The 15,815-nt window shown below is 36.6% G+C and overlaps 1 protein-coding gene across 5 annotated transcripts in view; it reads right to left on the bottom strand.

The window, feature by feature from the left end:
* CUNH14orf39 (chromosome unknown C14orf39 homolog) overlaps positions 1-15,815 on the bottom strand; it is a 36,214-nt gene that overhangs the window by 8,692 nt on the left and 11,707 nt on the right. For all 5 annotated transcript variants that reach the window (XM_068149178.1, XM_068149180.1, XM_068149179.1 and 2 more), the window contains 7 exons: positions 14,569-14,658; positions 9,859-10,046; positions 9,355-9,397; positions 8,832-8,952; positions 7,599-7,693; positions 2,438-2,577; positions 1,780-1,859 (listed from right to left, as the gene is read on the bottom strand). In XM_068149178.1, the coding sequence (XP_068005279.1) occupies positions 1,780-1,859; positions 2,438-2,577; positions 7,599-7,693; positions 8,832-8,952; positions 9,355-9,397; positions 9,859-10,046; positions 14,569-14,658 (757 nt within the window). The remainder of the gene's footprint in view (positions 1-1,779; positions 1,860-2,437; positions 2,578-7,598; positions 7,694-8,831; positions 8,953-9,354; positions 9,398-9,858; positions 10,047-14,568; positions 14,659-15,815) is intronic.

The following is a 15,815-nucleotide window of genomic DNA, read 5'->3' as shown; positions in this document are numbered from 1 at the left end:
AGATGTCCCTTATAAAGAAAAGGTTTAGTATAGAAACTTCCCTGACCTTCTGCACAGAAAACACACTTGCAAACTATTTCTTTACTGTGGTCTTACCTTGTGTGACTACACCTTTAATTCTTTAACAATCTATTTGTTCTGTGAATGTTCTTGCACTCCTTGAGATTTTATTTGTAGTCTTCATAACTGTGCAAGCTGTCCCTTCAGCTTGTTCTGGATCGATTTATTGTGCTTGCATATTTAAGACATTACAGAATCACAGAAACATTCAGGTTGGAAAAGACCCTCAGGGTCACCAAATCTAACCCATAACCCTACTCTACAAGGTTCACTCCTAAACCATATCCCCAAGCACCACATCCAAACGACCTTTAAACACATCCAGGGTTGGTGACTCAACCATCTCCCTGGGCAGCCCATTCCAATACCTGACCACTCTTTCAGTGATTTGTTTTTTCCTAATGTCCAGTCTAAACCTACCCAGTTGCAGCTTGAGGCCATTCCCTCTTATTCTATCACTAATTACCTGTGAGAAGAGACTAGCAACAGCCTCTCTACAACATCCTTTCAGGTAGTTGTAGAGAGCAATGAGGTCTCCCCTCAGCCTCCTCTTTTCCAAACTAAACAGCCCCAGCTCCCTCAGTCACTCCTCATAAGATTCATTCTCCGGGCCCTTCATCAGCTTTGTTGCCCTCCTCTGCACTTGCTCCAGCTGTAATACACTTTATCTTCTCAAAAATAGTGCCATAGGAATTATCTCTTTATATGTGAGAGACAGAAAAATGTAGTTGTGGATTCCTTGAGTGTACAAAGAAACACTACTCATGGTTTTATTCCTCTCAGACCAGATTTTTGATCCCGGTTAAATCTTGGAGCTGAGCTGTTAACTGCAGGCAGACACATACAGCATAATTGCAGGCAATCCTGTGTAGCACCTTTGATATTTGGTCCTTTATGTATTCAGCCTGATCTAATTGGGGATGTCCCTGCCTACTGCATGGGGGTTGGACTAGATGATCTCTAGAGGTCCCTTCCAACCCAGTGCATTATGAGAGTCTGTGTTATTCTGTGACATCCCTCATTATGGAGTAGATGTCTTACCATAGAATTGCTGGGGTTGGAAAGGAACTCAAGGATCATCTAGTTCCAAGCCCCTTGCCACAGAGAGAGACACTTCATGCTAGATCAGGTTGCCCAGAGCCATATCGATCCTGGCCTTAAAATCCTCCAGGGATGGGGCTTCTACCACCTCCCTGGGCAACCTCTTCCTGTGTCTTACCACCCTCATGGTGAAGAATTTCTTCCTAACATCCAATCTGAATCTACCCATTTCTATTTTTTGCTCCAATCTTCCTAATCCTATCACTACCTGACACCCAATCAGTTACAGAAGATTGCATTCCTTCTTTAGAATTCCAAAAATATGCTACATACAGCGACATGAATCTATAAAGATTATTCTAATTTTCAAAAACTACACAAAATTAATTGGATGTATGATCCACCCTAAGTTTGACATTAGAATGCTCACTATGACTACCAGCTGCAGTTTTTAAGAACAGATACGTTTACAGTGGGATTAGAAATTATGCCAAAGTAAAAGCAATATGATGATTACCAAGTATCACCACATTGTCAAGATTAACATCTTGATTACCATGCAACAAGTTTTGTGTAAGACATAATAGCACTAGGTATATTTGAAGTGTTTTAAATTTAAGCAACCACATAAAATAGATTTGATACTCCAATGTTTTTACCAGAGGGAGAGCTGCATACCTGTGGTGAGTTTTCTTCAAGTCTGGAGGAACTGCTGCTGGTCACTGGAGGTTCCACAAGTGTTTCTTTTTCTTCTCTCCCTAAATTAGCAAGTATTACTTCATATCATAGTATCATAGAACGGTCTGGGTTGGAAGGGACCTTTAAAACTCATCTAGTCCAATGCCCTCTGAAGTGAGCAGAGGCATCCTCAACTAGATCAGATTGCCCAGAAGCCTGTCAAGCCTCACTTTGAATATCTCCAGGGATGGGGCCCCAGCCACCTTGGCACTGTTAAACAGAACTTTGTAACAAAGCTTACACATTGTTCTGTTAATAACCAATAAAAAATAGTTTTTACAATATATGGAAGTATCCATTTGCTGCAAATATTTACTAATATTTACTGTATTCATGCCAAGAGTGTTAAAAGTATGCTCCAGATTTTTCTGACACTATGCATCAGATACACCTGTTATGTTACTTTACTCATTGCATAGATAAGAGGGAAGTTGGACATAGATTTTTCAGAACATAAAGACAGGTAAACCCCAACTTCACTGAAAGCCTGGCTTCAACTATTGCAGCAGGAGCAGTTCACTAGATCTGTTACAGTTTCCATCCATTTATACAAAAACAATCCCAAATCCTCACAGAAAGCTCATTAAACACGCCATACCTTTTTCTCCTTGCTGCCTTGAGAACCGAATACTCTGTACAGACTGGACCAATTTCCAAGGAGCGCATGGGACACGCCATGGCTTACACAGCTGATGTTTCTTGTTTAGCGAAGATGTATGCTCACTTTCTTCAAAGACCCTACCAAAAAAAGAAGTTAGCAATTGCAAAAGAAAGGAAAACACAAAATATAACTGCTTCAAGTAAGTATAGTTTTCAAGGGAGATGAATGTTGCCAGGGAAGTTCTACCTCTTTCAGCTCCAGCAGATGATAAAAATTGATGTTTTCTTTAAACAATGTCAGACAGAGAATATCACAAAAAGAAGATGCCATAAAGTAGCACTAAAGCAATCATAAGTGCACTGCTGACTCAAATTTTGTCAGTATCAAAGAAAAATACAAGTAGTTTGGAGTTTTACACTTTAGTCAAAGTACTTCATTATTGTAGTTCTGAAAGCACATTTTCACATTTAGAAACACTTTTTCTCTCCCTGCAATTGTCTGGAATACTTGCTACACAGACAAAAGAGAAAACTGCACCAAGTGTTTTCACTTGTGGGGTAATTATGGGGTCTGGGATTGATAAACAGCCTTTTTTACAGTGTGGGAAAGACAAAGGCTAGCAGAACAATGAAGGCTAAAGTGGCTATTTGGCATAGAAGCATTTACAAATTTTTCTTAATAATGAGTTTTATTTTATTTTCTCTCTGGCATTCCTGCTTAGAACCCCTGTGCTTCTAGCTACAACATCTGGTTTAGAGCTGACTAAACAATGCTCTTCAGAACAAATGAAGAATTGCGTCAGTCATTTTGTTCTTCTGGAAATTTTCCATAAATTAAAATAAGATAAAATGTAGGATGGACTTGTAGTAGTGGAGGGTAAAATTTGTGACACTGATAAGAAAATGCCAAAGTCAAAACTCTGGATAAGATAAATGGACCTAAGAACACAGTAAACTAATATACATGCACAACAGTGACCACATAAAACCATGAATGTACCCCGGTCAAGTAAGTGATGAAAACACTGTCTTCAGCTATATACCTTGAAGATATTTTTCAACACTAATGATTCTATATTTCTGTTCTACATACATTTAGTGCTGTGCTGGACTAAGACCTAAGAATCTATATAAAACATATGCCACAATGCATCAGTTAAAAACAATCAATGGGAATAATACTTTAAAAAAAAAATTTAAAAAAATTAAAATGTCTTTCAGTTTACAGTAATTGTAGATATTACCTGTGTGAAGAATGAGTACTACAGGAAATAAGATGTGTGTATGGCTGGTGTACCTTTAAATTCAGATGCAGAGAGAACAAAAACAAGGAGGAATAAACCCAGAGCTAAGCACAGAACTCTGGCTAAAACAGCATCAAAAATTAATTGCACAAGGCTGCTCCTGCTGAGGTCCTGAGTTAGACTGCTATAAACTTAAACTTTTTTTTTTTAGTCTCCTGGAACTTAGGATGTCAAATTGTGGTTTTAAAAGTTCTTGGAGTCAGTTTCCATGTTCCTAGTAGACACCTCTGTATTTCTACAAATTCACTCTCCATGAAATAAAGCACTCTTTTACAGTGCATGTCTATCCAGGAAAATGTGCAGATGACAGTTATAAACAAGACTCAGAAGCTCTTAAAAAATGTGGGGTTTAAGTAAAAGAACTTTCCAAAAGAACCCATAGTTTAAATTTATGCATATGCAATGTACCTGCTCCCTTCCATCCCCAAAAATGCTACTGATAAAACCCCACATGCACCTACTCTGGCATAATTAATAACCATTAAAAGGAAAAGCAAATTGCATACTGAAACTCAAAATAGCACAATCAAGGTAATTTGTCTTCTTTCTCCACTTCATTGTTAGTAGACATCTGAGAAGATATGAAATCTTTATCTACATCCATATTGCAAAACAGATAATACATTTTTTTAGTAAAGTGCAAAGAAAAAATAGATATTCTTAAATATATATTTTTTAATCTCATTTCCTTAGCATTGGTTTATTCTGTGCAGAATAATGAGGTTCAAAGATTAGTGTGACTGTATCTCCACTACAGGAAGCAAGTGTATTTAGTTATACATATCAAGAATCATGCTTGCCACTATGGAATTTACCAGGACTGTGTACTGCAGCCATGTTCAGTATTCTAATCAGGCTCATGCCAGCAAGTTCTTTTGCAAACAGGACTTTTAACAACTCATGCTGCAAAGATACTGAAAGAGCTGCACTAATCCACTATGCCAGATCCTTTACAAGCAGGTTCAGAAAAAAAGAAAAAAAACTCTCAATTGGAATGTCAGATATTTTGATATTCAGAGGTGGAATTAATACATAATTAACTTGAAAAATAGGCAACTCAGAATTACAGAATAATGGAAATAAACCTCTCTCAAGTATTTTACAAGAGCAAAGAGAATGAACATGATACATGCCACAGCATAGTTCAAGATGTCAGCCTTCCTATAGAATAAATATAATCTCTAATGGAGACCAGAGCTTCAAAAGAATTGAGTCCTATTTGGTGACTGATGAGATCTCTTGATTTGGAAATTTTAACCTCTGTACTAGTCCGTGTAACTGGTGAACTAGGAAAGTACACTAATCAGAGAAAACAGTATGAGAAGAGGAATCTCTTTTGCAGTCAGCCTAATCAGTGGCTAGGTGGCCAGCCATAAGGCATTTAAATTAGAATGTTCCAAGCATTTTAAAAGAACAGTTACCACTGCCACCCTCCTGCCCAAAGGGTAACATCTGTTATCAGTAGCTATTAATTAATTTGTATCTTGATTTCTTGTCCCACAGCCCTCTAAAACATTTCATGGCTTTTAATTTGTACATCACCCTGCTCAGTGCTTTCATTGCTCTGGATAGTTCATTCCCTTCATGCTGCTGGCTTCTCTTCATGCTAGTCTGCATGAGTTCATGGAGATTCACAGTATAACCTTTTTGTTTTCTCCTGCTTTTGTGGCAGAAGATGAAGGTATCTCCTTTTACTTCACCATGCTCTCTTTACTCAGTAGTAACCTTCTAGTGACCCAACAGCTCACAAGAAATTACTGCCTTTAGTACCCAAATTCTGCCTTGTGTCTGCAAAGCTTTTCGTTCCTATGAGTCATCATGTCAGCATTTTTGCTGTTTGTCATTTTTCTCACTGTGTTAATAATCACAGATTCATAGTACACTTTTTTAACCCCAGAAGTTACTTAATCAGATGCTTTTGTGCCTTCCAGTGAAGACCTTTTTTTCAAATACCCTACTATTAAATAAGAACTTTTAAAAAAACATTTTATGCCATTTTGTACAAACCTCTATATAATTAATGTCTTTGACTGAAATAGGCTTTAAAATTTACTCTAGGAAAAACATGGTAATGGCCTGATACCATATGCTATATCACATAAATGCACATGGAGGTCAAAAGGTATTTTGAGTTAGGATGGTGTAACATGTTTACAACATCTTCTAATTATGACACAAGCCATGAAATTATTGCTTCAATAAAAGTAGCCAAAAAGATTCTACCTGTATGCAACTTCAGGTGAAGGTACAAGCACCTGAAGACTCGAAGACATGAAGACAAATAGCATGTCCAGCAATGCACCCTGTGAATTTCTTTCCACAAGGAGCCTGACTGAGTGCTTCTTACATGTCTATGCACAGAGCACAGGTCTCTACCTTTTATAATTGGTCTTTAACTGGCATTTTTCTATCTACAGATTTAACAGGCATGAGTTTCTTTGAAAACTCAAAGGAACTGTTTCACTTTTTTTTTTTTTTTCAGTTAGTCTTAAAACTGGGTTTATTGTTGCCTTGTTTCTGAAATCTTGCCAATTACAAAAATCTTACGTAAGAAGGTAGAATAGTTTACAGGTCTGTAAGAAGATATTAAAACGTCCCTGTGTGAAGCAGCTTAGGGATGATTAAAATGACACATTTCTACAGATAGTCTACTAAACACCTATTTAAAGCCTTAAAATCCTTCTATTTCAAGCACACTACAAGCCCCTCACTACAAAAATGACACTGGGTTGCTGGAGTGTGTCCAAAGGTCAGCAACCTGGTGGTCTAGAGCACAAGTGTTATGAGGAGTGGCTGAGGGAACTGGGGTTGTTTAGCCTGGAGAAAAGGCTGAAAGGAGACCTAATCTCTCTCTACAACCCCCAGAAAGGAGGTTGTAGTGAGGTGGGGGTTGGTTTCTTCTCCCAGGTAATGAGCAATGGGATGAGAGGAAACAGCCTCAGGTTGTGCTTAGGTTGGATATTGGGAACGATTTATTTACTGAAAGAGTGGCTAAGCACTGGAACAGGCTGCCCAGGGAAGTGGTGGAATCATTGACCCTGGAAATGGACAAAAAACTAGTACACCTGTAGCTTGGTAACATGGTTTAGTGGTGGACTTGGTTGGGTTAATAATTGGGCCCAACAACCTTGGAGGTCTTTTCCTACTTTCATCATTCTATGACTCTAATGATTCTACAATATAAAAATCTCCTGGACAAAGTCTTTGGGACATATTTTCAGTTTAAGATGGGTTTTGGTCTGAAAGTGTCAGCTCTAGGGGTGATATTTCGAGACCTGCAAGAACTCCAGATATGTGCAAGATAGTCCTGATGGTGATTTTAATTCATTCTAATTTGAGCTCAAATTGAAATGAATCCCACTTGTAACTACCAACTAATTTGTTAAGCCATTAATCCTGTGTATGAAACCTTCATTCATGCTTGGTATTAAGGTTTAAATTTCTTAAGTAGTTCAGAGCTGAAGATAAATGTCATGTGGAACCCTGACTCCTTTTCCCCAAATGTGTTTTTAGTAGAGTTAATGTATTTTATCTGTGGTTGCATAGTCAGTGTAGCTGTATTCAAAACTATTCACTTAGATCTATCAGCAGTGGCTGTGAGGACCAAAGGTTTCCACAAAATACTTTTTGAATAATAAGCTTCCAGAAACATTTAGCTTCCAAGAATCAAAATTTGACACCATCTTAACCCCAAGAAATATGGAAGTTTTTAAATTGCATGAATAAATCTCATGGTCAGGGTTAGAGAAGCTTGCCAGTCATTTAACAAGGATTTGTGATTTGTGACAGTATGTGTGTAAATGTTGAGATAGTCCTCTGGATGAAAGCAAGGGAAGAAATAATTTTTAAATGTACCTTTCTTTAAACTCCTTCAGCTTCTCTAGACTTTTCTGCTTTTTTCCTTCAATTATTTTGGAATTATTTTGATCTTCTGTAGTCTCTTCAAATGTCTTCAAAGAGAAACAATAAATATTGTTTTGTAATTTGAAAAATTACAGATACATAATGCAAATGTTTTCCTAACCTGATGAAGAGTTTTTGTAGCCACGATGGTCTGAAGAAATAAGCAGAACGGGGTTAAATAGAGGCAATATTTTTTGTTGGACTAATGGTGACAACTGAACTGAATACATAGGTGTTTTTGAGTACTGAATACTCAAAAGAGTACTCTAAAGATCTATTCAGAACAATTTGCTCCTTACCTGGTCTCCTTCAATAGATACAAAGAAATTCACCACATCCTTTCTTACTGTACATTTATATGGCACATCCCACATTATGTGAGTGTCAAATAGTACCACAAAATATTAACAGCAAACACCACCCGTGCAGGATACACTTCTATCAGCTTGGGGCTGGCTGAAGTGTACATAGCTCAGACAGCAGTAAATGCAGTCTCCAATCATCTGGTTCAGAGAGGCAAAAGTGTCCTGACACAATACTATAAAAGTTTACAACTCTTCACAAGATTGGGCTACTCAGGCTTAGGAGAGACCTTTTACTTTCCAGGAGAGGCATGGATCAAAATGCTGTTCTGACAAAATCTTTTTTTTGTTTGTTTTTTGAAAGCTTCTTCCACTCATTGTAACCAGCCAGTTCTACTTCTGAGTTTTATTTAACCACAGAATTATTTGGGGGGGGGGGGGGTGGGGAGGGTGTGTGTTTGTGCAGGGAAGTAAATTTACACGAATCTTTTTGTAAAGCATATTTAGACAAACACATTTGTCTTAACAAAACCTTTAAAACCAGTAGGACCTGTGAAATCTGTATAGCCAAGCCCTGGGGCTCACTAAGGAATGGCTCTGCTTTATTTTGAAGTATATTCTCTGGCCCTCTCAAGCTAGCCTGATGACACAGTGCCTTGATGGAGATGGTGTAAATCAAGGTCAAGAGAAAGCAAGACTTAAGAGCCTTTGCTTTCATAGATCCTCTTCTGTAAGAAAATATATGTGATACTATAGACACATAATTACTAATACTGGAATAATCTTATTGATCTGGATGCTTGAATATACATGACTTTTTCATGTTTCTGAAAATATAATGGGGGCACACATAACTACATACATGAAATTAAAATACAATTACCTTTTTTAAATACTTAATTTTCATTTCTAATTCCTCTGCTTCTTTTTCTAGTTCAATGGATTCTTGTGTAGCAGCTGCAGCAAGCTTTAACATTTCCTGTGTTTTTTGCCTCGAAGAAGCACTTTCATGTTATGGAATATAGGTTGCAACATTCCTTTTTTTCAAGGAGACCCCAACCCTTTGTCAGGTTCTTCAGCCTGGTATGCCATGAGCTCAAATGTGCAGCAATAGAAAGCTCTGGCAAATCTACGTTTCCTGGAGAAATCTTCAAAGCTCACTTCCTTCATGAAGTATTTTGACAGATGTCATAAAGTGAAATTTTATCTTCTTTCCTCAAAATGCTCCCATAAATTTAAACTGAAGTATAGTAGTTGACCTTCAATTTTCTCACAGAGGAATGTCAATGCTGCCCCTCTAAACACAAATATATAAATAATTACTCTGGTTTTCGACAAGAAGTTGTGAAATGTAAATATAAACTTTCTTGCCTGTAAACTGTACAAACCCTATAAATCAAGGATACATCTGCAAAGCCCAGCCATTTAGGGATTTAAAAGGAACAGGATCTGCAGAAATAAAATTTAATTTTGGATCATTAATTCAGAAATCTAATTTCCATTACAAATATAAGATAATAGATCTGGAGCACTTATGTGTATGTATGTAATAGAAATAGCAGTGTAACTGAGAATAACACCATTAAAAACAGCATGAAAAATGTGATAAATTCACTTTAAAATGTTGAAAGGCTAGTTCTAAAGTAATTTTAGCACCTTTTTTTTCCCTGAGAAGCCCATCAGCAAACCTCTCCCCATTACATCATGGGTTGAAGGAATTAATATGCTTACTCCAAATACTTCTTCAAAGATTTTTTTTGCTACAGACTGTTTTCCTAACAAAACAAATACCTTTTTTACTGGCTTAAAAGCAACTGTGGAAAATTAACCAGAGGATTTCTGTACAGCACTTTTAACACACAGGGCACTGCCAGTTGGCTCTACCATAAAAGCATTGATAAAAGTAATACCCAGTCTATCCAAACAGGCATCTTCTTTCCATTTATATTTTTCACACTGCTTCAAAATTCTGCTTTGGATTTCTTCAACCTCTTTCTTTTTTTCATAATACTCCTGTGCAAGGGCAGTTTCTGTGTATTTTTCACGGTGTTGCTTCAAAACCTCTTTATATTGAGTTATGTAATCCTGATACATTTCCCTATAGAAATACAAGAGATTTACATTTTTTCCACATGAAGCTATGGTTTATAAGGAAAAATAATATTAATTTATGGAATCAGCTCATTTAGACTTGCTGCTGTCCTGGAACAATATGGATTAGAATTAATATATCATTATTTTGCTCTCTCCATCTTCCAACTATTTTCAACGACAACCATGCCGCATGTAACAAAGAATAGACTTGTGATGCAGAAAACAGGCAAACCTCATTGTTCTGAAAGAAATGCAGAACATAACACATTTAAAGGCAGCCCAGCAGAAGAGAAATTGTTTTTCCTACGTAATTCTCATTAAACTCACTGCAGGCCAAGTTTTCTGCTCTTTTGTATTGGCACAACTCCACTGGTTTCACTGGAGCTGTATCAAACTTACAGTAAGAGGGAATTTGGCCTATCATCCCATATTTAGAGCAGTCTGATGATGCATCACTGGACTAAGAGCTGCCTCCAAGGAGATGCTGAGTAATCTGTCTCAGAGAAGCCTTAAATGCACATATTAGTCACACTAAAACAACAGGACTAGTCATGCTTAATGTTAAGCAAACACTTCAGTATTTCACTGGCAAAAAGCCAGAATGATCATCTTCTTGTAGGACTGCCCTTTAAATTAATGTTACACTAATATAATTTCACCAACATCATGTGAGCACACAGCTACAAATTATTAAAATTAGTAGCAGCAATTAACGTTCATGGCATCTTTAAGACTTTAAACAGCTTTTGTAAAGACTGTGCTACAAAAAACAAACAAACAACTCCAAATAAACAAATGCCATAACAAATGAAGCTGAAAAATGATCAATATTATGTTTGGAAAGAAGAGAGAGAAAAGTGCTGTTCCACAGAACAGCTGTCCTCTAGTGTTAAATCAATGACAGTGACTACACTGAAAGACTTTTCTTTTTCTTTTAGTCAGGTTTTCTCATTCAGACATGAAATTTACAGGATAGATTGCTAATGACAGATCAAATGTTCAGCTATCTCATTGGGATGAGTCTTTTACTACACCAGGAATGCTGCTAGGCATAATTTTTATTACAGGTAATTTTCAGTACCAATGTGGCATCATTTGGGAAAGCTGAATAATTAAGAATGCAATCAGGGAACTCGTTCTGCTTCTTAATATCACAAAGATGTAATGTAAGCATAGACTTGCAAGAAGTCTATATTTCCCACATAGGCAAGAGTTAATTATTAATAGATTTTAAATTATGAATAATAATACCCAGAGCCAAGTAACTACAACTCTCTCTGCATTTGAAAGCAAACACTTAGTAAGTGCTTAATAAATTAAAATGTCCTGCTTTTTCAAATTTTACATTCTATGCCCCTTATTCCTGAAAAACAAAAAAGGACAAATTCAGTCATATGCAAAATACATAACAAGAATCTGATGGTGCTTATGCAGATGGCAAATGTTTATGAAGAGATATTCCAGCTACAGACACTCAGCATGCTCCATTAACACAGATCAGTCCTTCAATTGATAAAGAAATATACACAAAGTTTCTTGATATTAGAATATGCCAGTATAAATCACAGAATGTGAAAGAAATGTAATCCTCTAGAATATGATTATATGAACAGCAGAGAGAGGCAAATTTTAAAATGCTATGTTATTGGTATTCCTGTAGATTATCTGGAAAGTCCTTTGTGAAACAAATTGTGGTGCATAATAGCAACTAAAGCCAGAGATCCACCTCTTTACCTGCACCGTGAATCAAGCCTGCATCAAGGAGTAGCTCTCACTGCTTGCAAAGCACACGGTATTCCTCTTTAAAGAATAAGTTTTATTTAAAACTCCTATTCCTTATTTCACACAGCAAGCCTGAAAGGCAGACACTCCTGTCTGCCCACAGGCTTTCCCAGGCATGGAAGGGAGTTAAAATTGCGTCTAGATTCAATAGTTGCAGCTCTTGCTCTTACAAAAGGAAATGTCGCCAGGGAGGAAAAAAAAAAAAATAAAAAGAAAAAAAGTAAACTCTTAATTTTCAAGTAAAGCCATGCTCCAGACACTAGTTCCTATTAAATGGACTGAAGTTCATACACCTGTTAATACACCTGTTAAGGGGAAAGAAGCTTTAGATCAACACTCTGAAATCCGGGAACTGACACTTCCCACATTTCAGGTGGAAAGTTACATTCATTTCTTTAGTTTTCTACATAAATGGTCTTAGGAATCTAAGACTCTTGATTCGCTCAATATTTGTGCATCCTGTACAAAAATTCCCAGGTAGGAAAGCTGGAAAATCTTCAGTTCTATTTAATTTAGTTAATGGATGCTATGAATGATAGCTGAGCAACCAGCAAATTTCCTGATGTACAATTAAGGATGTATTACAAATATGTTTTTAAAAAATATAAATAAGTAAAACTGATTGTTGTAGCTGGTACATTCCAAGCTTTTCAAAATAATCCTCAAATATTATATTATTTTCCCAAAATGTTCTTTCCACAGACTCATATTTATGACCATATATTGTATAGTGGACTTGAGGAGTTTTCACTGTTTTCAATATTTTTCCTAAGTAATTCACATCCTCTAACTCACACAGTTAAGCAGAGGCTCTTTAGAATTCAGAATTAGGAAAAGTTTTCATCTAATGACAATGGCAAAAGGACAGCACCCACAAAACCCCTGAACATTACATGGACAGTTGTTTTATTTCTCTTCCATTCTTCATATCCCTTATGTTTAGCATGAACTTCCAGCTCATATAAGCTTTCTTCTATGTTCTTGAAACCAATAATAACAAAAAAACAGGGAGGGCTTTTAAAGTCTCCATAATAAGTGCCTAATTAAATGCAAACTGATCTGCCCATCTTTTTAAAACATCTTCCCATCTCAAGCAGCATGGCCTCAGTGTCCCCAAAAGCCAGGCTAAAAAGCTCATTCAGCATCTAAAGTTCTAAATGCACTTATTTTTCTTCCTAATTTAAATACTTAGAATTTGCTGAATGCACATCTCACTAATCTGCATGCATCATCAACTGCTTCAGTACAGAAGGACTCTGTTTGAGAGACCACTTTTGTAAAATGCATGAATTAAATTTATTTTATGATTTATATTCATGATGTCTTATAATTAAGCTCAGGAAAACAGATCAAACACTTTTATGCTGGAATCAAAACTAGTTATCTAAAGAAGCAATTTAAAAGTAATGCTTCTTTGGCTTGTCAGCTCAAATTAGTTAAAGCCAAAATGGCTTAATCATATACTCATAGAAAGCCAATTTAGCCTGATTTTTTGCCAAATAGAGCTCTGAACAGGAAGAAGACAGATAAGCTACTAACTGAGTTAATTAAAGGCTATCAGGCATGCTATTTCTGCTCTCTTGGACAACTGGCAAAAAGAATACTTACAAAAGAATCAAGGCCAACATCTTAAATTACCCCAAGTTACATCTCTACATTGGTCTTTAGATTTCTAGGTGGGTCTACCATGATTTTTTTCACCACAGGCCTGACAATCCTTTTCCTTGTCACAAGCAGAACAGTGAAGGTGAGCAACCCTTCTAAAATGAAAATCTGTTTTACCTAAGAAAATTCTGTATCAGTGAAAACCCCCGTGGACTGTTCCTTATTCTACTGAATCTAGGCAGCTACGCTGCACAACTAATTATTTCTCTAAAATGCAGAATCTAATTAATGAAGATGAAACAACTTAAATGCCACTTACTGAAGAGAAACAAATTTGCAATTAATACTGACTAGAATCTTGCCCACAACTGTTCTTATAGTGGTTTTAGACCAGGCTTTCCTGAGCCACTCAGCCTATTTTTCAGGATTTAATATTGGATTTGCATGCTGCGTGGTTAATCTGAAGAATATGGAGCAGTAGACAAAAATGTGATGTGTATATTCTAATAATCAGATGCAATTCATATTTACAAATGACGTATAAAATTATTGGAATGCTTCTAATTGTTACCTTACTTAGTCCACATATATATTTAAAGACTTAGATTCAACTAAATGATACTTCTGAAAAAGAAACAGAGTGCAAAATCATAATTCTTTTTAAAAAAGTCTTCCCAAAGCTGAATATCTGAAGCTCACGAAATCACAGTGTACAGGAAGATATTTCATAATAATGGCCAAAAAAAAGCCATTCCCAGATAAAACCTGTATATATTCTGGTAAACACGCCCTGATATTTCATATTCTGCCAAAGCTGAAGCATTAATTGCCTTAAATTTATTTATTTATTTGGATTATTTTTTGGTGAAATTCTAGGGAATTGAACAACACGCTAAGAAATTATAATCAGCATTTGGAAAGCAAGTGAATTTGAAGAAGCTGTATTTTGTCCTGTCCTAGCAAATAACACATGAGCTCATATTAATGTAAACTGACATTTCTTTTAATTAACTCAGCCAATTATATTGTCCTGAAAAGTTTACAACTTTTTGACACAGCCTGTGCTATCTTTGCTGATCAGTTCAGACAGGGTAAAAAGTACTACTGCCAGAACCCTCATCCCACGTGAAAACAGATACCTCTCTTTTTCTACAGCTTCTTGTAAAGATTCGAGTTCATTTTTCACATATTCTTCATGCTTGCTAAGAATTACATAGGTAGGTTTCCAGCTGTGGAGAAAGTATAAAATAGAAGGCATGTAAGTGGTCTTTCCCCAAGCAAAAGCCATTTGGAAATTAAGACATCAAGTTATTCAGCTAGCTTACTAGAACAAACACTTTATCTGATGTTTTGAAAGTTAAGCATAAATGGGTTTAACACAGAAAGCTTTTACGTGCACATTTATTTTCTTAAGATTTTAAAGGTGCAAATTCAAGAATATACAGTTAATAAAGATTATAAAGCACTCTTTTAAGGAATAAAGAGAGTGAGCTTCACAAATTTTTAGGACCCTAATGCTAAGCAGTTAGGCATCTAAATTCCTATGTTAGGTATTCAGAGTTGTGCCATCAGTAAATCTTTTAGATATGTACAATATTCTTGAAGAAGATGCACCTCACTTTGTTCTCATTGCTGTCACCAGCACCTATTTCATACCAAAATGCAAGCAGTAGTCACAGACTCAGAGAAATTCCTCCACTTGCTAAGCAAGTCCTGCTCAGAAAATAGCCAGGAAAAAGACTCTGTATTTCAGTACAACAGTCCAGACACTGAGAGAACTGACCTAGCAGTGTGGAATTACAGGTCCACATACCTGCCACTTCTTACTGACTAGATCTGAACTCATATTCAGCCCCTACAGGAAAACATGCCAGCTAATAATGAATAATAAATTAATGATGAAAGCTGAACTTAGTTTCTGTCCAGCAACATTCTTTTTCACCTCTAAGTCCATATATATTTTCCACCTCATCCACACATATTTTCATACTCCACAGAGTTCAGAGGATCACAGAATGTTAAGGGACCTCTGGAGGTCTTCAAGTCCATCCCCCTGCCAGAGCAGGACCATATAATCTAGCATAGGTGGCACAGGGGCGCATCCAGATGGGTCTTAAAAGTCTCCAGAGAAGGAGACTCCGTAACCTCGATGGGGAGCCTGTTCCAGTGCTCTGTGACCTTTACAATAAAGAAATTCTACCTCACATTGAGGTGGAACTTCCTGTGCTGTAGTGTACATCCATTGCCCCTTGTCCTATCAAAGAGCACAAGTGAGAAGAGGCTGTCCTTTCCTTCTTGACACCCAGCCTTCATGTATTTATATACATTTATTAGATTCCTTCTCAATCTTCTCTTCTACAGACTAAAAAGCCCCAGGTCTCTCAGC

This window comes from Melanerpes formicivorus, unplaced genomic scaffold (genome assembly GCF_026170545.1).
Source record: "Melanerpes formicivorus ecotype bairdi unplaced genomic scaffold, bMelFor1.0.p_v2 SCAF_17, whole genome shotgun sequence".
Lineage (NCBI taxonomy): Eukaryota > Metazoa > Chordata > Aves > Piciformes > Picidae > Melanerpes > Melanerpes formicivorus.
Note: the sequence above shows the minus strand (reverse complement) of the source record. Positions and strands in the feature narration are given on the sequence as shown.